Below are 26,384 nucleotides of genomic sequence, written 5' to 3'. Positions count from 1 at the left end.
TGGCTCTATAGTATTTCCTGAATGGACATGAGCTTTAAGCAATAGTATACATGGATGATGGACAGCAAAGTGTGTAACTGTTACCATTACAGCAGTTCTAGGAATTTGAAAGTATTCCTGAGAATATCCAGTATTCATTTGAGAATATGCAAATACGAATCACCATGACTTGCACATCTTACAGATATGCAGCTTAATCCTGCTGAATGGCTGTAGGTGACAATCCCATTTCATAATTATGAATGTTCTGAAAAGCAGACTATTGTTTGTTAATGACTGAAATAAGGTATTTTGGTGCAGCTGTCCATTAAAACCTCAGATCATTCCAACACCCATGTTAAATCAGCAAGGTGCAGGTTAGAAGCACTGCAGCAAAAATACTGGTATTTGCAATGGAAGAAATGCAAGAAATTAATCACCCTCCAATGGAGCTGTGGGGTAGTAACTACATTACAGCAGGGCTTTACACAGTGAGCTTGTTTTGACTGCAATTTACAGAAGTGGGGGCAGTTGTCTTACTGGAATAATATGGAGGTCAGGGAAATGCAATTGACTGCACAACCAGTTTGCTTGTAAGCAAAAGAAATTTCAGAGTGCTGGCAAGTAACAACCTTGAGAAATCAAAGCATTGTCAGATTAACACTGAAAGAAATATTATGGAAATCTGAATACATACTCTTTATTTACAAAATTAAGGAAATGCTGGTGGATAAAGCAATAATGTGATAGTAATCACAGCAGCCCAATTACTGCAGCCTACCCCATAAGTAAAATGGAAGGGGAAGATCTGCTGGCAAGAGAACAGCAGTCATTATCAGCGAGTTGATGTGCACTGCCATAAGAAGAGCAGATATTAGATCAAGGAGCCAAATTCCAGCTACTGCTGGTGGTGTATAATCAAAAGGTTAGCAGTTATAATAATGACAGTAAAACAAAACCAATCATCTGAAGTGGTATTAATTTCCTAAGTGCAAACTAACTTTTTTCACCCCAGAGCACCAACAAACAGAAGGGCCTCTGTAGAACCCTTCATAGGGCTTCATAACTGGTGTAACGATAACATACAAAACAAGAGTAAAATCAGTAGCACTGTGAAAATAAGAATAAATATATAAAAAGTGTTTATTTTTTTTAAACTGGCAGCCAGCAGATCCTTTGTCAGAGTACAACATCCAAATCCTAAAGTGGAGAATCATCTATATACATTTCTTTCAAACAACAGCCAAAATGCTAAAGAAATAGAACAAAACATCTTTGAGGAAGTGGGAGCAGATGCTCAGTTTTACCATGACGAGTCAACCTGCTGCAGTGATTGAAAAAATCCATGTGACAATTCACATTCCTCTTCATTACTCTAGAAGTCAGTGGTCAGCAGCAATGTATATAGTGCACACTTGTACTGTCCTCTTGCTTTACTGCATTTTTGCCCTTGGGGACCTGGAGGCTTATTTTAGATTAGAAGGAGAAACAACACATGAATGCTTTATCTCATTGCAACAACAACGATGACAAAGACAGAGTAAAAACAAAGGAAAACTAACAGAAATTAAAAATGAGACTTGAAATTGTCAGTATGAAGATGCTACGAATATACGTAGGATTCTAAAACACTGTAACAAACAGCTGCAAGAGTATGTGGTAAACAGAAGGTGATTTCCTTTTCTTTTTGCCCCAGAGAAAGAGTGGAGGAAGCTAAAAGGAAATCATATTGATCTAATATAGATGATATACTTGACTTGCTTTTTCAAAATCATAATAATAATAATAATAAAGTATCACAGTAGTTCTCGTGAAAACACCTATTTTTCCTGTAGGCTTTACACAAATATTCTACTGTAACTATGTTTTGAGAGCAAGTGTTTTTATATCCAGTGTTCTCAAACCTATCAAACAGTAAAGCCACGATGCCTTTTCAAGTACAAGCATCCATTACACCTCCTTATACACAGGGGGCCAATACTCACATGAAGCAGAGAATTGATGTTAGCTCATCCAGATAATTCATTACTTTTCCAAAGAATGAAAAGCAATTTGGGATTCACAAAAAGACCATTCATGTTTCAACCCTTAAAGGCTTTCTTTTTCTGCTAAGAAATGTAATTTTACGTAATGTACTTGCAAACAAAGAAATACAGGCAGAAAGAACATTCAAAAACATCCAAAAATTCCCATCATTCAGAGCAAAGATCCTGTGTATATGCCACTAATACTGTTTTCTTTCATATTTTCAGGAATTTGTTACAAAAACTAGCTATCAGCAATCAGCTTTCTGTTTAGGCAATATAGATGTGTACACACATATACAGTACATTGTGTTTTGCCTTTCAGGAAAGTATCTCATGCTTGTCCCCAGGCATTTTCCAGGTACAAAAATGTTTATCAAAATTCATCTCTAATGTTGAAGTGTGGCTGATCTTCAGGCTTAAATTCTAGATTGGGGCTGCCATCCTCATTCAGAATTCTTCGAGATGTATAGCCAACAATTGGATATTTGGCTTTGTAAACATTATTGAAGACCTCATCCAGTGACTTCAGTTCCTCTTCTGTGAGTCCTGTCTAAATGAGATTGGGTCAAAGAAATAAAAATGAATGAATTTTTCCTCTTCTTTTGACTATTGTGAATCTGAATGTCAGCTTTTGGATTTATTTTGCAGAGCATGATTAACTGAATTGCTAGATTAACCTGTAATTTCTTTCTCCTTGTTCAACCCTACAGAACTTTAACATATTCAGCTCAAACAAAATGTTAGTTACCTTTCTTTTTTCTTTTTTCTTTTTTTTTTTTTGAAAAAGTAAATCAGATGTAAAATGAGCAACAGCCCACTGTCCCTTCCAACCACACTGCTCCATTCTCATACCAGCTAATTGAATGTTCTCATTCATCATTCTTCTGAGCTTTTCACGGACACCAACCAGCAGCACACAAAGCTAAAGAATGAAATTAATAGTCAGTTTCTTACTATGTCATGAGTAAGATCCGCTGGATCCAGAGACATCTTTGCAACTCCCCTTGTTGAATCTTTCCCAACCAAAGCATTGTATGGGGCTCCTTTTCCATAGAATTCTGTCAAACAATAACAAAACAAACATAAAACCCTGCAAAGTGATGATCTGATCAGCCTGTAATTTTCACCAGCCTATTTCACTTCTTAGTGGATTGAAACTGTCACCTCAGGTCTAAGATTCCTCCTTCTAAAACTCATGTTTGTTTATCTCAGTCCTCAGAAAGCAGAGGATGGAGTTTAACACAACCGCTGAATTCCAGCACTTTAGGGAGCAATGCTTTATTTTCTTACAGACTGTTTGCAGACTCCACAATCTGCAGCAGCAAGCCTCATCTCGCTTAGGATCTGAGGATCATCAGATGCATATGCCCAAACAAGGCATATAATGAGCTTAGGACAAGCACAGCAGCAAGCCATGAAGGCTTGTTATGGCGTTAAGTTCAGTGGCCAGGAACTCTTGGTGCCTTCAAACATCAGTCTGTGATACATGTGATACATGCAGTGTGATACAGGCACATCCAAGTTCGCCTTGATCTGGCCAGTTCATGTGCCCAGAGTAATAAGATAGCAAGGACATGGGAAGCCTGGTAGATGTGTCCAGCAATTCTGCCATCAGCCTCAGCTGCCTGCACTAAGCTGTGGGTATGCAGTAACTGCAAAACAAAGCACATCCTGCAAACAACCTTAGTGTGGGAGGTGCCAGCAGAGGAAAGATGAGTTCTTTTTAAAATGGAACACATATCTTCTTTTTGTTGCAATTGAACCATGGGTTTTTAACAGTCTGGAGATGTTTGAAAACAAATGACTGAATAACAGCACAAAAACAAGCAGGAGGGAGAGGAAAACCCAACTTGCCTTTTCCAGAGGTGACATCAAATACTACCCCCTTCACTGCCAGGTAAATGGGCTGTCCTTCCTGAAAGAAAGAAGTTGGTATGTCCTCAGTTCTTAACGGCAGGCAAAAGTTAATTACTTTAACCCCTGAAATCTGTACTTTCCATCCTTAGGAGAGGGTAAAATGCTCATTTGTTGGTTCTCAAGGGGCAGTCAACAACCTGGTACAAATGGCACATCTGTGTGTACGTGGGCAATGAGGTATTTTCATACCTGGCCACTCTGAAGGCTCTCAGGTACCACCTACTCGTGCATCCTTGTGTCAGCTACTGTCCATATGCAGCAGAATGAAAAGAAACAACAATGAAAATAGCGTCAGGAACTAGAAAGGAGGCAAAGAAAGGCTGCAAACTCCTATATCACAAGCAACTCCCTGCAAAAAAAAAAAATTATTTCTCATCTTGAAGTTTTGCCAACTCCTCTACCCGACAAAGCGTTGCTAACGTGAAGTTCAACGACCTCGTTATGTGCACGGAGCAAGCAAGTCTCCCGTGCTCACAGCAGAGCTCCGGCAGGCCCGGCCCTACCTGCTGCCCGTCGTATCTGGCCAGCTCGTGCTCGGTGAACAGCCGCACCGGCACCTCGGTGCGCGGCGGCGCCTTGAAGCGCAGCTCCCGCTCGGCCGCAGCCAGCCCCGCCAGCACCAGCACCGCCATCAGCACGGATGCGCACAGCGGCCGCTCCGCCCCGCCGCCCGCCATGCTCACAGCCCCTCCTACGCTCCACACACCGCACTGCGCCTCCCAGCAGCGCTGTGGGGGCCGTCCCGGCGCCTGCGCGGCCCGGCTCGGTCAGGGCGGCGGGGATCCGTGCCATGCTGAGGCCGGAGCTGGCTGCGTCCTACACCGAGGTACGGCGCGGGGTGAGGCGGGGCGGGGAGCCGGCTCCTTGCAGCGGGGGCTCTGGCCGTGGGGTTCCTGCGGCATCCTGCGGGGTAAAGCAGCGCGGTGTGTCGGTGCTCGGAGGGCTGCTGTGGCGGGGCTGCGGCTGTTGGTCTCGGTGCCGCTCGTTCGGGTTCGGCTGTGGCTGTTGGTGTCGGAGCAGGAGGCGTTAGGAGGTGATGAATCGGTTGTCCGGCAGCAGGCCTGCAGGGACAGGTGCTTGTGTTGTTTAGGAGGGTTTTATCGAGCAGGAAGGCCTCGTATTGTAATTATCGGGATGACGTTAGCAACCATTAAGGTTGGAAAAGACCACCGAGATCACCTATTCTAACACCAGCCCACCCCCACCGTGCCCACCGACCACATCCCTCAGTGCCACATCGCCACGTTTCCCGAGCACCTCCAGGGATGGTGCCTCCACCGCCTCCCTGGGCAGCCTGTGCCGCTGCCTCAACGCTATCTCTGAGAGGAAATGCGTCCTAATATCCAACCTGAACCTCCCATGGTGTCACTTGAGGCCATTCCCTCCCATCCTATCACTGTTACCCGGGAGAAGAGGCCACCACTTGCTTTCAGGTGGTTGTAAAGCACAGTGAGGTCTCCTTCCCCTAAGCCTCCAGACCGAACAATCCCAGTTCCCTCAGCTGCTCCCATGGGACTTGTGCTCCAGACCCTCACAGCTCCATTACCATCCTCTGGACATCTTCCAGGGCCTCATGGTGCGTAATGCAAGTAAGAGTTTAACTCATGTAAAAGCTTGTATTCAGGGGAGTGCTTGAGACAGTCACTGACATCACAGACACCTGAAAGCAGACTGAACTATGTGTACTGCCCTATGTGTCAGTCACCACCACCCAGCTCTGCTCCATGTGCCATATCCCCAGCTCCAAAGTACCCATCTGGGCAGTGAGCAATGTGCCTGCCCTAGCAAGGAGGGTGACGTAGCTGGAGTTATCTTCTCTGCATTTGTTTGTCCAGTGTGTGGGATGGGCGAGGAACTGCTGGGTCACCAGCCGGCTCCTGCCATTGTTTCTCAGTCAGCTGCATGTGCTGAGCACAGAGGATTGCTGAACAAAGCTCCGTTTCATGCCCTTCCTGCTCTCAATATCGTATCTCCCTGTCCTCTTGTAAGCTTAACTGCCCTGTGAGTTGTGTTCACTGTATGTTAGCACCATGCTTCACCTCCTTAACAAAAATAGCAGAGGAAAAGCCAGCCTGTGGGAGTAAACAAAAGAAAGTAACACCCCCGACGCCTGATAACTTCACTGATGTCAACTGCTGCAGCCTGGGGATTCTGTCCAGCTGCATGCAGTACTGCTGTGCTGGCTTCTCTGCAGCTCTGCGTGTGTTTCTGTGCTGTGGGGCCACAAGTAGTGCTAGCTTCTAGTTGGGCTTACTTAGCTCTGCTTCTTCTGAAGGCAGGTGTTTGGGATTTGCAGAGGAGATCAGCTGGTTAAGGAGAGGCTTTCGTGTCAGCTCAACTTACTAAGTACACCTGTGGCAGTGTGAGTTCTGCCTGCTTTTGACTATCTGTACTTCACTGGTGCTCCATGTGAAAGACAATAGCAGGACACAGGGAAATGGTTTTAAGTTAAAAGAGGGGAGATTTAGGTTGGATGTTAGGGGGAAGTTCTTCATTAAGAGAGTGGTTAGGCCCTGGAACAGGCTGCCCAGGGAGGTTGTGGATGCCCCATCCTTGGAGGTGTTCAAGGCCAGGTTGGACGGTGCCCTGGGCAACCTGATCTAGTAAATGTGTATGTTTGGTGGCCCTGCCAGGCAGGGGGGTTGGAACTACATGATCCTTGAGGTCCCTTCCAACCCGGGTCATTCTGTGATTCTGTGAAAGACGTCCATCTTAAGTAGAGATCATAAAAAATATGGTCGCTTACTGGTTTTCCTGTTTGTTTCTAAGTTATGTTGGCTGCTTCTCCTCCTCCTTATTAGAATCAAGAGGATCTCTCTTGAGGTGTGATAATAAGTGTCGCCTGCTGCGTTCTTGTTTAAACCCACGTTGAGATCTTGCTGTTAGGAATAGAGCCTGCTTAACCCCCTACATGATGACAGCTGGTGAGGTGCGGGTGTCAGGGAACCCAGCTGGAGAGGTACGGGAGTCAGCTGAGACACTGCATGGACTTTGTAACTCCTGGTAATCTGTTTGGGTCAAGAATTTCCGTCAGTGTAATTCAGAGTAGCTTTTCAGCTGATGTAGCTAAAGTGGTGCAAAAGGCTCCGTGAATATTCTTCCTATGCCACAAGAGCTTATTTTAGATAAGGTAAACAAGTATTTTAGATAAGGTAAACAAGTAGAACTGACGTGGCCCTGTATAAAGGGGCAGTCCTGAGTTTCATTGATTTTACAGAGATTATTGGACAAAATATCTTCAGTCATACCCAGGTAAGTCTCCTTTAAAGGAGCTGAGTGTAGCCTATGATTTACCTGTGTATCCCGTACCTAATGCCAACATAAATTGTGCTTTGTTTTAAATGCTTAGCACGTGAATAACTGGTGAATGCTTCCAGCTCTCTTTGTATGGTGGAAACAAATAGAGAAATGCGTCAGGAGGTGATGGAGGCTTTGCATCAGCCTTCCGAGATGTGAAATTAATGGATTCTTTCCTCATAAATGCAAATGATGAACTATTAATGATGCAATAATGATAATTTTAGTACTGGAGTTGCACAAAAGAAAAGCACTTTATGGATACAGGCAGTTACTGTTCAGTTGGGGGTGTAAGGTTTGTTAGCATTCAGTGTGGTTACTGCATCAAGCGTGCACCCTTTTTCCTTGAAATAGGAACAAAGCTCATCTCCCTGAATTAGATATTTGATGCTGAGTGTTCAGCTGGGATGGGCACTGTGCACAGCATGATGTGCTATAAGCTCAGGACTCAGTTTACCGTGCTGCAGATTGTGTTGTTCCCTCCCATGAAAGACAGACAGGCGAGGTATACTTTTAACACACAGGAGGGGGACCAAAAAGATGTCAATTGTTTCCTAATCCCATGTGGTCTTCTGATGTGAGGAGCTTCTGACTGATGGAGACGACGTAGCTGTTGGGACCCAGAGCTCTGAATAGCAAAACAAGGAAACATCAGGTCTCTGCTGGTGTGGAAACACTGGAAGGCCAATTAGTTGCATCACCACTAACGTAGAATAGTATTTACAGAGAGCTCAAAGAAACATCAAGGGTGTCTTAATGTCTTTTAATGACCCACTCAACTACCTACATAGCTGGGACTGCATCCGAGTTATTTGTCCTAATATCTGTCAAAATTCTATTTGCTTTTTACATACTTCTCTATATTAAGGGCTGCTGATGCTCTGTTTGTTAGTCTGTTGTGGTTTCTTTATGCCTACAATATGTTACTGAGTAACAGAACAGAGTTCCTGCCTATTTCAGAAGGCATCCCCTTAATTGGGGGTTCTTTGTGAGCTGAAACTGCCAGGGAAACAATTGTGTCCATCCTGAAGGTCGAGGTGATGTTATTCTTGAGGCAGCTAGATAGAAGTAGGTTAAATGCGGTGTGGAATAGGCTGCTCAGGGAGGTTGTGGATGCCCCGTCCTTGGAGGTGTTCAAGACCAGGTTGGGCAGGGCTCTGGGCAACCTGATCTAGTAAAGGTGTATGTTTGGTGGCCCTGCCAGGCAGGGGGGTTGGAACTACATGATCCTTGAGGTCCCTTCCAACCCGGGTCATTCTGTGATTCTGCATGGCACTTAATTCTCAGCTCTAGATCTAAGCAAATGTGACTCCTGTGAAGAACTGGAACAGACACTGCATGCTGTTGGACTGGGGGCATGGTTTTGTGTGTTCGGTTAGTTGGAGCCTCTCTTATTTGTACCATAGAAATTCCAGCAATTGCAAGTTGAGAGCATGTTTGGAAATTGAACCACTGTTTTAACTACACAGCTGAGTGAAGATGTGGAACGAGTATCTGAAAACCCGACGGATGAAGGAGAGGGAGAAATGGGAGTTGATGAAGATACCAGCTCTGCTATTTTACCAGGTAAGAACTGCTGACCCCAAGATTCTGAGTTTCTGTGCCTGGGAAGCTGTATCTGTGCAAGGTTGTGGGGTTTTTCGTTGGATTGTTTTGAATAAATGGGCCGATGCAGGCCAGATTTGAACATTAAGGTATGCCAACCTGAAATGAATATCCCCTAAATGTTTTGCAGCTGCTCAAGACAGACTTTTTGTTAATAGTGCAATTTGATGCATATTAATGACCTAATTTCCTTGGCTGACATTTTCTGGCAATGAAGTTTGGAACACTTGTGTGGCCAGGGACCTTTGTATGTGGTTGTGCGTTCAGTAGGAGCTACAAAAAGGCCAGTGTTTGCTGTGGTAAGGAGCAAACAGCAAACCCTGCCATTATAGCTGAAGGGCAGAGCGTGGCATGGCCTAAAAGGGCCTGGCTCATTAAATTACACCACACAGAAAAGTCATTTTAAAATGTGCCTATTTATTTCCTTCCATGGGTTTGGGTTTTATGTTTATTTTGCATGTTCAGCTTTATATCGCTCACAATCAAAATAGGAAGGTGTAACTTCAGTACATGAATTGTTTTCTTACGAGTACTGCCAAAAGAAGCTGAGAATGCAAAGGAGTGTGGAGTACGCGGTGTTTGTGTAGCTCTGGGTGTGTAAGTGGGACTAGCATGAAGATCTTCAGAGAATAAGCTTTGAAGGCGAGAAGGAAGGAATTGGGTCTGTTGTTTTTTCCGAGATGTAATTGGAAGGAGACTTTTTTTGTGAAATGTGAACTATGTAAGAGCACTGTTAGAATATTAGGGCTCTCTGCCGACATATATGCTTAAATCAAAGTGAGCTTAGGGTATATTTTCCTCTCAAGTGACTGATTTTTAAACAAACATTGTGTAAATTCAGCCCCCAAATCTGCATTTCAAAGTTCTAATTTGTGTTCTGTTTGGTTCCAGATAGTGAACTGGGTACCAGTGCCCCTTCCTTGCGTTTCAGCAAGACCTGCCTGAAGAATGTGTTTTCAGTAATTCTTCTGTTCATTTATTTGCTGCTTATGGCTGTAGCTGTATTCCTTGTCTACCAAACCATCAGCGACTTCAGGGAGAAGCTCAAGCACCCTGTGATGTCTGTCTCTTACAAGGAAGTGTCCTTGTACGACGCACCTGGTAAGACTGGTAGCTAATAGAGTGGACAAAATTGTTCATATTTGTCTTGCGCTGTTTTACATTTTACTCAGCATTGATTATTTGGACCCTGAGTGTGTGCAATGCTTTGACACAGAACTTTGGGTTGCAGTTTTTTCATTGTGATTGACATTACATGGAAATGTTAATATTGTAGGTCAGATCTGGGGGGAAATATATGCGTGCCAGTGACATGGTATAATAACAGGGACAGTGGCTGTGGATGGTCACGCAACATTTGATAGACAGGAAGTGTTTGCACACTCTGGAATGGGCTCTCTTAGGGAAAGAAGATAGTTTCTGCCTAGAGAAGAGAAGGTTGCGGGGTGACCTCATTGCAGCCTTTCAATACCTGAAGGGAACTTACTCCCAGGAGGGGAGTAAACTCTTCAAAAGGGCTGACAATAGCAGAACACGGGGAAATGGTTTTAAGTTAAAAGAGGGAAGATTTAGGTTGGATGTTAGGGGGAAGCTCTTTACTAGGAGAGTGGTTAGGCCCTGGAACAGGCTGCCCAGGGAGGTTGTGGATGCCCCGTCCTTGGAGGTGTTCAAGACCAGGTTGGACGGGGCCCTGGGCAACCTGATCTAGTAAAGGTGTATGTTTGGTGGCCCTGCCAGGCAGGGGGGTTGGAACTACATGATCCTTGAGGTCCCTTCCAACCTGGGTCATTCTGTGATTCTGTGATTTCTCATGGAAGTGCTCCCCATACAGCACTACTTAGGCAGTGGAGCACACAGGATCCGTTCCAGGTTCCAGGATCTCACTCCTGCACTGAAATGTAGTAAAGAAGGGTTTTCCAAACCAACAGCAATAAAACAACAATAATAACAACAAAAATCAACCAAACAACCAAAAAAAAAAAACCCCAAACCTCCAAACCAACAAACCCAGAAGCAGTGCCACTTCCTACGTCTGTTCTGAATATTTTACCACTTGGAGGTACATCAGAAGGCAGTGACAGTGTGATGGCACTGCAAAGAACAGTGTTGGCATAAAAATGTCATGTGGCATCAGGAAACTGTATTGCAGTTTGCAGGAGGGATTCCTGCACAGAAGCATTTTTGGATCGTGAGTTCTATAATTGCTTTTAAAAATTATCTGGTAGCCATTTGCAAATAGAGCTGTGGTAGCAAGTGCAGCTCAGGCAGCATTGGAAGCCTTTTGTATGTTAGTTAGTGAGAGTAACATTTCTGTTTGAAGTGTTACCACGTCTTAAATATCACAGTTCCAGTAATTGTAGTTTCATGAGGTGTTTCATGTTGTCTTTATTCTTACAGGTTTTTGTGGAATTAATGTAGCCTTTTGCTAATCTGCACATTAATGTTGCCTTCATTGCTCTGTTAAGGTAACAAGTTTCATGCGTGGAGCACTGAAGGAAGGAATAAAGCATTTTTAGGCTGATGTGTTCTGACTACTCTGACATCTCGCATTTTGGTGGACAGGTCATCTCAGTTGTGTGAGTTAATCGCACAACTTATAAATCATACTTTATTTTTTGTAGTTGGTCTAGATTAGCTTCAGGCAAGTTTGTTTCCAGTACTGAACGTGGCATAACAAGACATTTGGTTTGGGGCCTTGTATTTTGCTAGGTTTCTACAGCTGAGGTATTTGAGGTCTGAAACCTCTGCTCGCTGTTGGGTTGCAGACACAGATTTGTGGTATATACAAGTACATGGATTCACATAGAGGTGAAGTAGTAGCTTGTCAACCGAGCAATAAAAGTAATAAGGGATTGGTTGTCATAACGTTATATTTTATGAATAGAAGATGCTAGATGTTTTGAAGAACATCTTTTCACTTTCATGAGATTAGTTGGTGGGCTTTATCTCACATATATAGCACATATGTTTTTTCCTTTTCGAATATCATGTACTAAATGGTAACATCTGAGTACATACGTGTTGAAGCACTTTGTGTCCCATCTAACTTCAGTAATCTCCTAGCTTACTTTGTGCTTTCCTCTTATCCAGGGCTGGAGGGACTGATTCCTTAGCTGCTTGTTAAGGAGCATGAGGGAAGCTTTGTAACTTCTGTGAGCTTTGAATTGCAGTAATTCAAAAGAAACCTGGATTTTCTTCAGTGCATTGCAGGACTTCTGTCCTGATGAGTGCAGCTGCCATTATTGTCCTGCTCCAAAAAAAATACTCAAGCACAATTTAATTTGATTGTGCTGCTGGATCTTGGCAGGACAGCTCAGTGTCCTGTGGGATTAAATCCAGAGTGAAAATCTATGAATGTCAGATCTCTTCAATGTTTTCTCTCTTCAAACAGGTATTGCCTTTTACCCAGGAAAGGCTCAGCTGCTTAGCTGCAAGCATCATTACTATGATCACATTCTGCCTCTGATAAATCCAGGTCAGCCAGGAGAAATTGATTGCACCACGCAGAGAATCAACTACACGGATCCTTTTACTAATCAAACGATGGTAATAATACAACAGAATAAAGCTTATTCAGTGGGGTGTGGGGGAGTTCTGCTTGCAGTAGGGGAATTTGAGAGTAGAAATGTTTACGAAATGCTGAAAAATATCCTTGCTTCTAGGGTTGTTTTTTTTTTTTTCCTATTACTAAGTTTTCTTTTTTCCTCCAAACCGTCCCTTTATAGTTTTGGAAATGTAAAATACCCCAATCAGTTTGTGTACATGTTATCGATGATCAGCTGTCTGTGGCGCTGTATAACAAGCAAACCTGAACGGAACAGAAGTCTTGCTTTGCACAATTAAACTCACTTAATTCACCCTCTGAATGCGAGCACGTTCCTTGATATAGTAAACGTAATGCTGAAAGCAGTAGCAGTTTTGTCTTTTTTGTCACACTTGACAAATTCTTAGTTAGGCAACTGAGCATTTTATTGTATTTTAGCTCCATGTGCCAATAAGATAAGACGGTACATTAAATGGCAGTCTAAATTCCCCTTAAAAATGCAGGGATTCTGGCTTCTGTACAGATAAATGTTCAGAAAATGAAAGTATGAAGTGGGATCACTTGTGTCTAATCTGAAGTTATTGCAGCTTGTTCCTAAGAAAAACAGACACGAACAAAGAGTTTAGTTACCCCTTTGGTCACCTTTTTTTCATCCTCATGTTTTTCCTTCTGTCTAGTGACCAGTTCTGTCTGGGAAGAAGCTCCCAGCACGTTTTAAAACAACGTGCCAAGTCTAAATATTTAATGTATTTCGTTTCATTCTCTACTATTATTATTATTTCTCTCCTCATATTTTAATAACCTAAGGACCTGTATTTTATGCTGCGTGGTAAATTTGTTCACAAGCTTGCAGTCCTCCTATTGAATGGAGAAGCATTGAGGCAGACCTCTGAGCCATGCAGCGCCATGTTTGAATTGGTAGAGCGATTTTGCAAGCAACAACTTGCTGTCCAGTGTAATTCCTGCACTTTAAGCAGTAATCTGCCTGCTAGCTACCTTTTTTTCCTTCCGTTCCCTCCCTCCTTAGCAGCTTGCTAGAGGGCCATGAAACTGTGCCTCTTTCTCAAGGACAAGCCTGATATTCTCTACATCAGACTCCAAATGAAAATTGTTTTATGTCAAGAGCTGAAAGTTCCTGGACTGTAATGCCAAGAACTGTCTTGATTGTCCTTCTGCAGAATGCAAACTGCAGAGCCTTAGCTGGTAATTCCAACATGAGCCCAAATAACAGTGATGGAAGTGATGCAGACTGATGGAACTCGTGCAGATTTCTTAGCAACACTCTGAATTTTGACTTAGGGACTTCATTTTCTACCAGGAGCTGGAATTCTCATTTGCTTGGCAGGTGTTGTTTTTGGACGTCTTAACCGATGTCTGCTTACTAGAGATGAGGAGAACCTCATTCTGTATTAGATTTCTGTAGAGTATCAGTGACAGGTGGCAAATTCATAAACAGGAAATGAGGATTCCTCCTCTCCTACTCTCATTGTCTCTCTGTCTGCTTATAGAAGTATGCTTTGATTGTTCAAGGCCCTCGTGATGTGAAGAAGAAGGAGCTGGTGTTCTTGCAGTTTCACTTAAATGGAACAGACCAAGATTTTAATGCCATTGACTACCTTCTGTTTTCTTCTTTCCAAGAGTTTGTCAACAGGTATGTGGAGGGATGAGCCTGTAACTGCATTGAACTGTTATAGCTTGGGGGTTTTAATAATGCTTTGTGTTGATTTGATGTCAGTGCCATTGAAGTGACTGATCAACCTTTTGGTTATTTTAATAGGGGTGGAATTAATCCTTGCTTGAACATTCTTGAAAGCCCTAACCCTTTTCCCACCTCGTGAGAAGCTTGATTTTAGCTTTTAATTTAAATTTGAGTTCTGATTTTCCTGCTGTGGTCCAGATGAAAAATCAGTCAAGACCCATTAGGCACAGTTGTACCTAGTAAGGAGCCTTAATTTGTTAATGGCCAGATGTAGAGTGGTAAAGGGCCTATGCAGAGAGAAATAAGGTGACGGACAGGAAGAAAAATAACCCATTATTGTAATGAAGCCCTTTTGAAGGCTTGGGCATGTTCATCCTGGTGTATTTCCAACAGAGGAGCAAAGCCTGAAAGCACTCACTCACGGTGTTTCTGGATGGCTGAAGACCAGTTATATGAATTTGCTTTTTAGAAAGCATTTCTACTTCAATGAAAGAGACAAATATTAAGCTTAGGTTTTCTGGTACTTCCTGTAAATGCACGAAGATGCATCTGAACAGTGCGAATGTTCCAGGTATTTTGGGCAGTCAGTAGCAGGAATGGTGGGACTGATTCCAGCAAAGCGCACAGTTATTTCCGTGCTTTAAGACGTGACTGAGTGTCTGAGACCATCCCCAGTGGCTGACGATCAGAAGGGGTGGTTGTGTGGGGTCTGGTTGCTGTCTCTGTGCAGAATGAGGTATCTTACAAAGACACAAACTGGCCTGTGCAGACCCGAGTTCTGGAAGCTACCGTCCTGTTCTCATTGTATCAGTTTGCAGATAAGCCATTCTGAAGAGCTGTTTGTTTCCCACTTAAAGCCTGCATGTCCTGGTTAAGGTAACAATATGCAAAGGGTCTGCCTGCAGACAAGTCCTTCTGCTGCTTTCTGAAATGCTTGTATCGTATGTTATGCAGAGGTGGGTTAGATATGAAAAACAATGTTAAATGGTATTGCCAAGGTCCTAGCTTGACATCTGTAGTTGAGCCAGAGTGGATGAATCAGTAAGAAACATCTGTGAGCTGCCTGAAGAAACCGGGGATTGCAACATCCTTACTCCAGGTTTCCCAGATCAGACGAGTTAGATGGCAGAACTGATCCCTGAAGAGAAAGGGAAATGATGCTCTGTTCCTAAAGCTGCCGCCTTGTCTCTGCTGGGAGAGTGAAGACTGAGCCCGAGTTATGCTTGATGCAAAGGAAAAAGGTAGGAAATGGTGTTGTCTTTATGAAGGTGCATCCTTCGTGCCTGTTTGTGCACATAATAGGAATGTAGGTTAAGGGTGGTTTTGAACTAATCCAGATAATGGTAAAATTGGCAAAGGCACGGAGGCCTCCAAGTGTGCTGGTAAATGATCTGATTATCCAGTTGAAATAGAGAATCAGTTGTGCGCAAGATGTTTGATACTGTCTCTCTTAAGGCATTCTCCAAAGCTTAGTACAAACCGTATGTCTTTGTCTTGTTCAGTATTGTGTATTGCCCTCTTGGTGTCCCAGGGCGCAAACAGGGCAGGTTCAGGACAGGCTGAAAACTGATCTTTTCTCCTGACTATAAACTGTAGGTGAAACGTCTTGCATTTGTGGGATCTGCTTCTTCTATTCAGCTTCTAGCAGGAGGGAAGATAGAAATGGCTTCTGGTTCCTCAGCTGATTCTTATGATGGGAAGTCTGGACTGATATCCTCAGAAACTGTTGTGTATTGACAATGTACCTTTGTCCTTCCATAGACTCTAAAAGAACTTCAAATACTGACCAGTATTTGGCTGTTGTTAATTACTTTTCCTGACCACGTCTCACTCATGGGTTACAAGAGCTTGTTGTTAGCACTGTGTCCAGCAGTGAATGTAAAGTGTTGTAGCATTCCTGAAGATGCTGAGATGCTGCAGTTCTTCAGATATCATCATTACTAAAATGCACGTGTTGGATGTTTGATCATAAATCGTAACCTGAACAACTGCCCTCTTTAAAATCGATGGGAAGAGTCCAGCTGTATCTGCACCACCACAACTTCTCTGTGGGTATTATTATGTGCAGCCCATCTTTGCGCTATATAATAGTAACCACTGAAGACTGCTGCAAGCATCAGCTGTAAGCAATACTAACAATGGCCTCTAGGCTCTTGTGCTTTAAGAATTTGTTGAGTGGCGAGGACTCAAGCAAGGCCCAGTTGTTTCTGTCAAGGGGTTTTATTTTTTGCAGCTCTCATGTTAAAACTGGATCACCAGCCTGTATGAAACCGGCCGTGTGTGCTGGCTTTGTTTTGGCCTCCACAGAACACTGCAGAATTGTGTGCTGTTGTCGGACTGTGTTGGAGGAATTACTGCCAATGGATTTTCTTCTTTTGTGTTTTTCTCTTTTCTTGAAGGCAGTGGCAGCTGCTGTGTGAACCACGTTGATCGGAGAAAGGGAAATAATGAAGCCCTTGCATGTTACCAAAAATGGGTAGCTAAGTATGCAAGTTCCTTTCCTGAACTGTCATTAGTGTAATACATGGGTTTAAGATGAAAATCCTCTAAAGATATTACTGTCAAAAGTACCGTTATTTGAGCATGTCAGATAACTTATGTGAGATGACGAATACCAGTCAGAACGGGGCAGAGATTATTTAAGGGTCTAAACAGAGCTTCGTGTTCACTTTTCTGTATTGCTGTGTGCAAAGAAATACGTGGTAATGAAGAAGAGCCAAGGCTTTAATAGCAGAACATCTGACCCTGTGTTACATCCCGTGTAATGGCGGAGAGTTTCCAGTTCCCCAGCAGAGGGGAACTCGGGCATTATCTGCCCTCTGCTATTATTCATGCACAGCTTCTGCATCTCTGCGCTGTCCTCCCTCCTTTGTTTTTGTCCTGACTCGATGGCAGTGGTGTTGGTTGTTGGCACACACAGGGAGATGCCTTCTCAGATCACTTCTTCATAGCTTCTCTTCAGATATCGATCTTTCAAGCCTACAATTACCATTGAAGGCAAAGTGTACTATTGCTGCCTGCTTACAGTGTGAGCTGTGGCTGTGATGTTCCACTCTGAGTCCTGACTTCCTGCCTCAATTTTCCATGTTGGTTTGGAAAGCTTTTCAGGGGTGCCATACTGAGTCATGTACTGGGCACATGACCGGCTGGCACAGTGCTAATGATGTGTGTTTCTCTGAGTGGCAAAATGCCACGCTATTCCTGGCTGCTGCTCTTCCTGAATATTGAGAGGGGCTGAAGTGGTTTGTCACTGGTTTGCATGGCACAGAGCAGTCAGGCATTGGCCTTTCCTCTCGTGTTTTGGCTACATCTTCACTATGGGTTTGGAGAGCTGCATCTAATGTTACAGAGAGATGAATATCTCCTAAATGGCGGAAGCACTCTGCAGTATCTCGATGGTTAGCAGAGCACTGTTTTTTCTTTCTGGAAACGCTTCTCCTTTCTATTTCTGTGTGTGGTGGAGTTCTGTGTTTGAGCCCTCCACCCAAAGCCCTGAGCTGACAGCAGTGTCATGAAAGTGGCTAAAATGACAGTACCAAGAAGCTCCAAGTAAATGGAATGGTTAATTCAGGGTGTCCTGTGCATTTAATAGAGACGGGGCATGTCTGGTTCCTACCCTAGAGCAACCTCGTTACTACTTGCAGGGTGAGGGATACTGGGAGATTTAAGATGGCGGAAAGTCACAGTATTACGAAAAGATATAAACCAATCCTGTTATTCCAGGGCTGCAGATATCTGTGATTGTGTATTGGGAAAACAGCTGTATTGCAGATAGGAGCCTTTATGTTGTTCCTAAATTAATAGAAATATATTAAATGTGAATTTCATGGCATGTTGTCTTCATTGCAACCAGTTTATTTGCTCCCCACAAATGGGATGAAGCAGCTTGCTTTGGCCTGAGGTTATTCCTTCCATCTCTTGCTTCTTTGCATTGTGGTGAGTTGATAGCTGGGGTCCTGGCTCTCTTCCTCCCTCTTCCAGTGGAAACACATGAGCAGAACAAAGCTCCCCTGAAAAGCAGCACAGTCTGCAGGGGGAGGTGGAACTGCAGGGTAGCAAGGCAGCAGGTAAGTGCTAATATTAATCAAAACTTTCCTGCTAACAGTGTTTTAAATATGCTGAATTATAGCAGTTGATATTTCAGAGGAGTTTTAAACTCATGTTGAAGAGCTTGTGGGCTTGAGGTTCTGCTGCTGCAGTGTTCTGGCACTGCTCTGAGCGTGGTCAGCAGAGTAACATTCTTTCTTCTTTAGTCCAGAAAAGGCCGAATTCATGAAGGACTGTGAAAGTTCCTACTCCAGCTGGAAGTTTTCTGGAGGCTTTCGAACTTGGGTCAAGATGTCCTTGGTGAAAACAAAGGAAGAGGATGGCAGAGAGACTGTGGAATTCAAACAGGAGGTAAGCAAGCAAAGAAAAAAATCCATAGAGATGTTGGGGCGTTATGTGATTAAAAAGCTGGTTGCTGTCAAAGAGCAGGGTGCTTCTAGTCACAATTGGCCAACAAGTCAGTGCTTGGAGCAGGTAGCACTGTGAGCTGGAGGAAGAGGTGGGTGTGTTGGTTGGTTGTTTGAAGTGAAATGCCAGGAGACCGGCTTCTGTTAATGGCATCTGCTGAGCGGTCAGTCATCTGAACCGTCTCTGCAGTTACTGGAGTTCTTTCAGTGTGGAGAAGTTGTGTAAAGCTGGAGCTGATGAGCTCTGCTCTTGGTATGGAGGCACGTCTCAGGAAAAGCATCTCCTAACAGACAGGTGAGAAGTTTGAGGCCTTGACTGTGTCATAAGTGACACCTGTATCCAACACATGGGTCTGAAGAGACTGAGCAGCCTTATTTCGAGGTAGAGGAATTGAAAATGGAAAGCAGTACTGTTTAGGTTGCTACAAGGACTGATGTTAAAATGAAGACATAAACATAAGCTGAGTATTGATTATAACACTGCCATATCTGCTTTTTGTTTGGGATTGGGATTTTGATCTGTTAATTACCCTTAAGAACCTGGAGTAACTCAACTTCTTGCAGTATCTCGAGCTAGAAAGTATGCAGGTGGAAGATGCAAACTTAGAAATGAAATAAGTCTTGACTGCTCACAGTGATAGACAGGAGTGTGTTCTGAGTCTGCTACCTTGTGCCTGGTGTTGATGGGAGAGGCCTTCTATGGCAGAGCCTTGATGGATGATGTGACTGTGGGTGGGTAACCTCAGCTCTGCTGTGGGAGGGTAGGAGAATCGTGAAGTCCTGCAGTGTGGGCCTTAGTCTGGAGGAAAGGATGTCCCAGCCAGCTGATGTCTTACAAGCACTGACAGCAGCTGTCTGCCCTTCGTCATCTGCAGCCCTGTTTCACTTGCCACTTGTGGTATTTATGTAACGTTGGGTTTTATTATTTTTGTAAGTCTTTGCTGTGTGCCCATGTCTGAAGCATCTTGAAGTAGAAACAAAAGACTGACCCAGAATCAGGGGTGAGCTGTTTGTTACCACAAGCATCCATTTAGTCTGGCAGGTGACTGAGCTTCCCAATCATCTGTGTGGGCTGTTTGTTTTATTAAGAAAACAAGGATGTAGGAATTGGTACAAATGTAAATTTCACGTTTCAGTTACCTATTAATAAATACAGCAGAGGTTGAAATAGTTCAGACTAATTGCACTCGCTGTTTGACAGCACAGTGTCTGCTCAGATGGAATAAGGAAGTTCATTGGCCTGTTAAATCTAAAACGGGGAGGCAGCGTACCAGAAAGCTGGATACAAATACTGGGTCAAACAGCTAGTCGGTCTGTGAGTAGAGCAGCAGCCATTACTCGGTGTTTTCTGCCTTCCCCACTGCCTTTAGTCAGCTCTGTGACCTGGTTTCCTATTGTGCAGTTTTCCTGAGTGAGTGTAGTTGGGCTGTTGTGTGCTGCAATAACTAAATGAGCCATAGAAGTGTAGGCTGAATGTTCAGCAAAGGGGTTTGACTAGAAAACACACGGCTGTTGAGACCCAATGCCTTCATTTCCCAGTTGTCACTCTTTAGCCTAGAGCTCCACGTGGCTGCAGCATCTCTGTGGTCCCCTAAGCTGTACATGTCACAGCTGCTGGGAGGTGTCACACAGCTCTGCACCACTCAGTGGTCGTTTCAAACAGGGGGAAAGCTTTATTCTGACAAGGGTGCTGTATGAGGGCATTTCCAAAGCAATTACTGTGCTGTGCAGCGGGCGGTAACTGGATGCTGCTGCAGCAAAGGGCTCTCAGTAGCTGTGTGTGCAGCCGTGCTCCAGGTGAAGGCTTTCATCTGCAATCTCTCACTCTTGAATGTTACCATACCTCCTTCTGCCCTCCTGCAGGCAGGAATAAATGAACAGAGCAGTCAGGCTCTGCTTCTGTTTTGCCGCTTGGATTTTTAAAGAGAATACGGACCTGTAAGCACATGGGGACAGAAGTGATCACCGACACCGATGGTGAATGGAGTGAGGCTTCCTATGCTGGTACATACCATACCAGCTCAGAGCTGTGCTGCTGCTGCAGCGTGTGCTATGGTCGTACCTTTGCTTGCTGACACAGCACAACATCAAGTAGGAACAGTGAAGCACTGCTATATATAACAGACGCCTTGGCTGCCTGTCTGAAATGGCACAGTGTTGTATTAGGTGAGAAACAGGAAGTGAATGTCATCATGAAACACATGGAGGAAACTGACGTTCTGTGCTCTGAAAGCCTGACACTGCAGGCAGAGGAAGGCAGAACAGCTCTCATCACATTAGACGCCTTTTCTGGTGCACCGAAGACTGGATTGTACAACTGTCATCTGCGCCTTCTTCACCTTTCTCTTTTCTCCCTCCCCAGACCAGTGTGGTGAACTACATTGACCAGCGGACTAAGCTGAGAAATGACCAGCTGTTTTTTGTGGTGTTTGAATGGAAGGACCCTTTTATACAGACCGTTCAGGATGTAAGTGAACAGCCTTGCACTTGATTTTCTTGCCTGACGTGCTGATGGTGTGTGTTTGTGTGTGTGATACCTCGGAGCTTCTGCATGGACTGAGGTAACAGAGTGAAGTTGGTTTTGAGATCTCACTCTGTGGGGCTTTGTTGTGTTTTTTATACATTTAGTAATAAATTGCCTGTGGGGCTTGAGAGCATCAGCTTCCTTCCTTGGCTCAGTGACCCCGCATTACCTTTGCAGCCAGAGGTGTGTGTAGCTAAGAGAAAGCACCTGCAGCTGTGGGATGGGCTGTGTGCCCCCACCTCCTTCCAGCTGGGAGGATGGCAGTGTTTACTTCCTCCTGCTGACACTGCAGCAGTCCGTGCTGCTGTGCTGGGTGGATCTATAATAGGGGCAACCTGGTTGCAAACCCTGTGGCTCAGCTTGTGACCCCGTGCTGCCGCCTCTGTGCTGTCAGTGTCTGGTACACGCAGCAAATCTGAAAGCTGTGTCACTTTATTGATGCTTAAACCTAAGTCCGCTGGCTGCATTCTGAGGTCCCAGGAGTCACCATTGTGCCCCGAGGTGCCAGAATTGCAAACTGTAAATAAGATTAACTACTCCTAAACCAAGCGTAGTTAAAAACAGAAACTGAGATACTTGCTGTAGTTCTACAGAATCAGTTGCTGCTGTCAGAATGTGCGCTGCCAAATTCTTCCGTTTGAAGATGTTGGTTAATGTACAGGTAGGACGCACGCCAAGGCGGTTGAGAATAATATTTTCAATCTCTTCCAGATAATAACAGCAAATCCTTGGAACACGATTGCTCTTCTCTGTGGTATCTTTTTGGCTCTGTTCAAGGCTGCAGACTTTGCTAAGTTAAGTGTGAAGTGGATGATCAAAATCCGAAAGAGGCATCTGAAGAGGAAGAGTCAAGTAATGAACCACATAAGCTGAGACTCAAACTGCCCTGTAACCATCTGCAGCAGGAGGGACGGAGCAGAGCTGGAATAAGCTTCCATGGCAATGCAGCCAGCAGGTATGTTTCCTTCAGGAAAAACAGCTGCTGAAAGGAACAGCCTCGTGAACTGACGTCTGAACTTGTGGGGAGAGCTTAATTCTAGGAACGCTAGGAACAGCTCTAACAAACTCATCCTTTTCTATTCCAGATTTAACGAGTTGACCTCGTGTGTGGGGGGAGCAAAGGGGGTTTGCTAATGTAGCAGTTAAGATTCCTTAAAACAAACAAACAAAGGAACTGTTTTGGATGATGCTCAGAACAGCAGGCTGTGAAAGTGCTGCCTGAGCTCTGAACCCATATCCTCTACCAGAGTGCAGTTACTTCCTTGACTGTACTTAGTGGAAGGTAAAACCCAAACAACAAAACAGTCTGGCCTCCCCTCTCCAAAGAATGTTTAAAACAAACAAAATACACTGGAATTTCTACTACAGCATTTTTCATTTGAAGTGTATTGACTTGACTATTGAAAACAAATAAAGTAAGATTGAAACGAGCTGTCACATCCTTCTCTGAAGCTGCCTGCTCTCAGAGGAGCTGGGCTTTTACAGGAGGTACCGATCTGGACAGGAGTATTAACACAAGATGTTGGAGTTTAGCCTTATTTATGTATTTCTATCAGTCTACCTCAGGCAACTCAATAGTTTCAGAGAGAGACTTGGGCTGCTGCTCCTCCCTGCTTCTTGCAGTCTTTGCTAAGGTATTAATGGAGCCTTTCATCGGCCTGGCACTTAAATGTGATTCTCTGTTCTAAAGAGAATGTGCAGTAATGAGCTGTGCTGGGGCAGCGGAGTCCTTTTCTTCCTTATAAGTCCCTTGCTGGTCAGACGCCTGACGACTCGGAGCTGTGCAGTCTGCAGGGCAGCAGTGCTTCACTCACCACTGTGTTTGCTCTGAAAGGTCTGTTGCAAGAAGGGAAGCACGCTGTGTCATATTTTGCTTCTTCCATCCTCCACTAATGGCTTGGTAATTAAGTGGTAAGTAAGTGTACTCCCAATTTTTTTTTCCTCTTTGCCTTCTAAGGAAGTGTTCTGGGACAAAATGTACTAATTTACTTTCAGGTGATTCCCAGAGCAAAATCGAGGCACACACTGAGGTTTAGAAGCCACACTCTAAGTGCCTTGACGCTGCCAAGAGTGGTACAGGCCAAGGGTCGTTGGTAAGGGCCGTTCTAACACTCTGGTCTGTATGAGCACAAAGATGTGATTACAGCACTAAATACAAACATAAAGACTTTATTGAATGCTGCTCAGTTCCCCAAAGATCTTTCATTACAAAAGTTTTCCACACAACTGCAATTGATGAGATTGGAATGGTACTCTGATAAAAGATGTGAAAGGTACTTGATCAGGTGACAGACAAGACTTCCAAAGTCAACTCCCCACGAGGTGGGCTGCATTTTCTTTAAATAAAACAAGGACCTGGTTACTGACAGCCCTTCCTCCTTACTGAAAGGCAAAAAGCCCCTTTTTAGTATTGCTCATCCATCCACCAGGTGCTCCACCAGATTCTCCATCCAGGAGAACTGCGCTATTCCGCAGCCCTCTGTGGGCTGAGCAGGGCAATCACCGATGGGCTCTGTAAGCAAAGCTCCATCCTCAGCTGCAGCAGGGGGAAATTTTAAGTAGAGGCACTCACTGTGTGTAACCAAGTGCGTGGGCCATCCTGCCCTGTTGAAGCTGAGCTTCTCTCCCTGTTCTGTCTCACACTAAGTGAAATTATGCAAAAGTTACACGTGAATTCAGTCAGGAATTCATGCACAGCACCACCTGAGAGATCCTTCCAGTGCTGCGAGGGACGCTCTGTGTGTCTCGTGCTACTGGTAACGGACCTTGGTTTTATCTGAGAAAATACAGCACCGCTAGAAGCCTCCTCTATCATCTTCACCAAGGTATGCAGCGATGTGAAAAGCACATATAAAACAAGGAAAAAATGTACATAGCAAACTATACCACCTATGTGCAACACAATCAAAAATTCAAGTCATAATTCTCACCACTCCCGTAATTATTTCACTCATTAAGGATGATAATTCAGTTCTATGAAACTGCTGGAAGTGACAGATATCGATAATGAGACAGATGTACAATATGCCGTGGTACTGACATCACTTAAATGCTGAATTGAAATTCCAATCTTCTCATTTACATTTAGCCAGAGGAAAGCCGGCTGTTCCTACTGCACTGATGAGGTTTATCTTGCAAAGTTGTACGTATCTCAAAAGGGTACAAAAAGGTGTTTGCCGAGTGGAGGCTCATTTCTTTTATTTGGCACTTGGATTGTGTGCATTGAGCACATTGTGAGTGCTGTTCTGATTCTCTGCCATCGCCTTCTTCAGCTTTAACTCCTCGAGCTTTCTCCACAGCTCCTCACGTTCCAATTCTTTCTTCTTCTCTCTGTGGAAAAGAGTCAAGTATCCATTTCAGGCGCGTCTTTAAGCGCAGTGTGTCAAAGCAGGTACCAAAACAACTGTAGCCTACACCCAGTAATCTGCAGCTTAAGGATTTTTCCCCAAAGCTATGTTCAGAGGCGTTCCATTTCATCCATTAAAAGCAAGCATACAGATTAGTAAAGATGAGCAGTAAAACACTAACTGTGCTCTGCCGTGAGTGTCAGCTGATCGCTGTAGTGTGGTTTTGCAGTTAGGAAACAAGAAAGATACTGAGCACTTCAAGCCAGTGTAAGTACAACTGCTGGAAGGAGCCTTAGCTGCCAGCACAGCTCCAGCAGCGCTGCTGGGTGGCTGGTGGGATAACAGGTGTTTGAGCAGTGAGGTATTTTCCAGCCAACAGCCCCTGAAGCGGAGCCAGCACCAGGCGGCCCCTGCAGCACCTGAGCCCACTTCTCTCCCACCAGGTGCCACCCACAGCAGCAGTATCCACTGTGTGCTTCTACAGAACCCCGCAGCCTCAGCAGCTCAGTGCTAGATTTCAGCTGGCACATTGTAGGCATGGATTCATCATCACCAACCTTTTGGACAAGCAAAGAAAACAAAACAAACCCCGTTACCTTTGCCTTTCTGCTTTATAGGAGCTGGTAAGCTCATCGAAAAGCTGGCCGTTCATTTCCATCAGTGTTTTCAGCACATTATAGACCAGTGCCACGATGGTTCTAGAATGGAAGGAGCACAGCCATCAGAATCAGCAAATACTTCACTAAGCAACCATCTGGTTTCCTTTTTGGACCCTGCGCTTTGTATTTAAGGTGCTGCTGCAAAGCCCAGTTTGTGAAAGAAAATTTTGACCTGCAGTTCCCTCCATTAACAAACAAACAAGCATTTAACTTGAAACTCCCAGCTCCGGTCATCACCTAATGTATAACTGCTGGTACTGTGACAGCACTAGAAAGCCAATCAGTTCTGTCAGAAATGCCCACACCATCAGAATGCTGACCATCTCATGGTTTGAAGACAAAAGCTTACTTAGGTTACTGAGAGGTTCTGAGAGGAAAAGCCTGATCCTAAGTGAATAATTAAGATGACACTGGGCAGGTAGATAGAAATAAATCAGCTTCTCTGTCTGTTAAAATCAGAATAAAACCACAGGGCTGTACTTGCTTCCTGAACTTCCTGCCTTTAAAGGGTACAGTTAAGTCGTGTCTTTCACACCCTTCCTAAAGTACAGAGCACCTTCTGGCTGCAGCAGGGGGAAGAGGGACACAGTTTGGAGCTGTTGAGGCCCACAGGCACTACTAAGGCTCCAAGAGTCAGGTGTCCTGTAGTTCCATTCAGGCTCAGCTGGTAGGTTTGCACTGACACAGACCACCTGGATCCATTCAGAATCATCTCAGTCTCTGAGGGCTCTCATTTGCTTAGACTGCATAAAGCTCCTGCCTCCCTGGGCTTCTGCCTGTAGAAAGCTCTCTGTGTTCTACAGATTGACTCAGTTGAAGGCACTGAGCACGGCCAAACTTTGCATTACTTTCAGATTTCAGTGTCATTATTTTGTCTTGCAAGTATGAAAAAAAACAAGTAGGAAATGTAATAACCAACACCTGAGATGCACCATCATTAGAACATCCCAATTCCCTCATTTTTGGAGTGGATTCCAGCCCTCCATCATAATGAGAACAGTGACACATGACATTGCTGACAATGACATCCATTTTAGCAGGTGTCATCCAGTCCCAAGGCAGACATGCAGACGTGTCTACAAGGGTATGGGCTCAGCTCAGAGCAGTGGGCTCAGTGCTGTGCACTCCCAGTACTGCAGACAGTGAGAGTTACTTACGGGTTCCAGTGTTCTTTGGAGATCTTGTACAAACTACCAAACATAATTGGTAGAATTTTATCGATGTTCTCCTCAATCAGACTAAGGATATATTCGTTATTCCAGAAGTACAAAGCTCTTTCTGCAACCTGAAATGCAAAGCTCAGGGGTCAGCAACCAGGAAACAAATTAATGC

The 26,384-nt window shown here is 44.3% G+C and overlaps 3 protein-coding genes across 14 annotated transcripts in view; 1 reads left to right on the top strand and 2 right to left on the bottom strand.

The window, feature by feature from the left end:
* The window catches only part of PACC1 (proton activated chloride channel 1), a 71,487-nt gene extending 49,011 nt beyond the window's left edge, over nucleotides 1-22,476 (top strand). For 4 of the 10 annotated variants that reach the window (XM_085541132.1, XM_015857318.3, XM_085541131.1 and 1 more), the window contains 7 exons: nucleotides 8,690-8,786; nucleotides 9,717-9,926; nucleotides 12,217-12,371; nucleotides 13,878-14,020; nucleotides 18,322-18,466; nucleotides 20,885-20,989; nucleotides 21,758-22,476. In XM_085541132.1, coding sequence (XP_085397258.1) covers nucleotides 8,747-8,786; nucleotides 9,717-9,926; nucleotides 12,217-12,371; nucleotides 13,878-14,020; nucleotides 18,322-18,466; nucleotides 20,885-20,989; nucleotides 21,758-21,919 — 960 coding nt within the window. In that variant the 5' untranslated portion in view covers nucleotides 8,690-8,746 and the 3' untranslated portion in view covers nucleotides 21,920-22,476. Of the gene's footprint in view, nucleotides 1-4,692; nucleotides 4,750-8,626; nucleotides 8,787-9,716; nucleotides 9,927-12,216; nucleotides 12,372-13,877; nucleotides 14,021-14,879; nucleotides 15,094-15,167; nucleotides 15,310-16,467; nucleotides 16,553-18,321; nucleotides 18,467-20,884; nucleotides 20,990-21,757 lie in introns of those variants that run through there. The other 6 variants (XM_015857314.3, XM_015857317.2, XM_085541130.1 and 3 more) reach the window with 6 other exon arrangements.
* NENF (neudesin neurotrophic factor) lies at nucleotides 655-4,616 on the bottom strand. Its single transcript, XM_015857319.3, has 4 exons — nucleotides 4,427-4,616; nucleotides 3,861-3,921; nucleotides 2,961-3,064; nucleotides 655-2,556 (listed from the first exon to the last, which is right to left on the bottom strand). Exons 1-4 carry the CDS (start codon nucleotides 4,598-4,600, stop codon nucleotides 2,380-2,382), a joined length of 516 nt encoding a protein of 171 aa, XP_015712805.1. The 5' UTR covers nucleotides 4,601-4,616; the 3' UTR covers nucleotides 655-2,379.
* Nucleotides 22,477-23,199: 723 nt separating the features above from the next.
* Nucleotides 23,200-26,384, bottom strand: part of PPP2R5A (protein phosphatase 2 regulatory subunit B'alpha) — a 35,544-nt gene continuing 32,359 nt past the window's right edge. For all 3 annotated transcript variants that reach the window (XM_015857311.2, XM_015857312.3, XM_015857313.3), the window contains exons 11-13: nucleotides 26,210-26,337; nucleotides 24,990-25,091; nucleotides 23,200-24,376 (exon numbers count right to left, since the gene is read on the bottom strand). In XM_015857311.2, the coding sequence (XP_015712797.1) occupies nucleotides 24,244-24,376; nucleotides 24,990-25,091; nucleotides 26,210-26,337 (363 nt within the window). In that variant the 3' untranslated portion in view covers nucleotides 23,200-24,243. The remainder of the gene's footprint in view (nucleotides 24,377-24,989; nucleotides 25,092-26,209; nucleotides 26,338-26,384) is intronic.

Source organism: Coturnix japonica, chromosome 3 (genome assembly GCF_054131305.1).
Source record: "Coturnix japonica strain WE chromosome 3, WE-NBRP24, whole genome shotgun sequence".
Lineage (NCBI taxonomy): Eukaryota > Metazoa > Chordata > Aves > Galliformes > Phasianidae > Coturnix > Coturnix japonica.
This window is presented reverse-complemented; position numbering and strand designations above follow the sequence as displayed.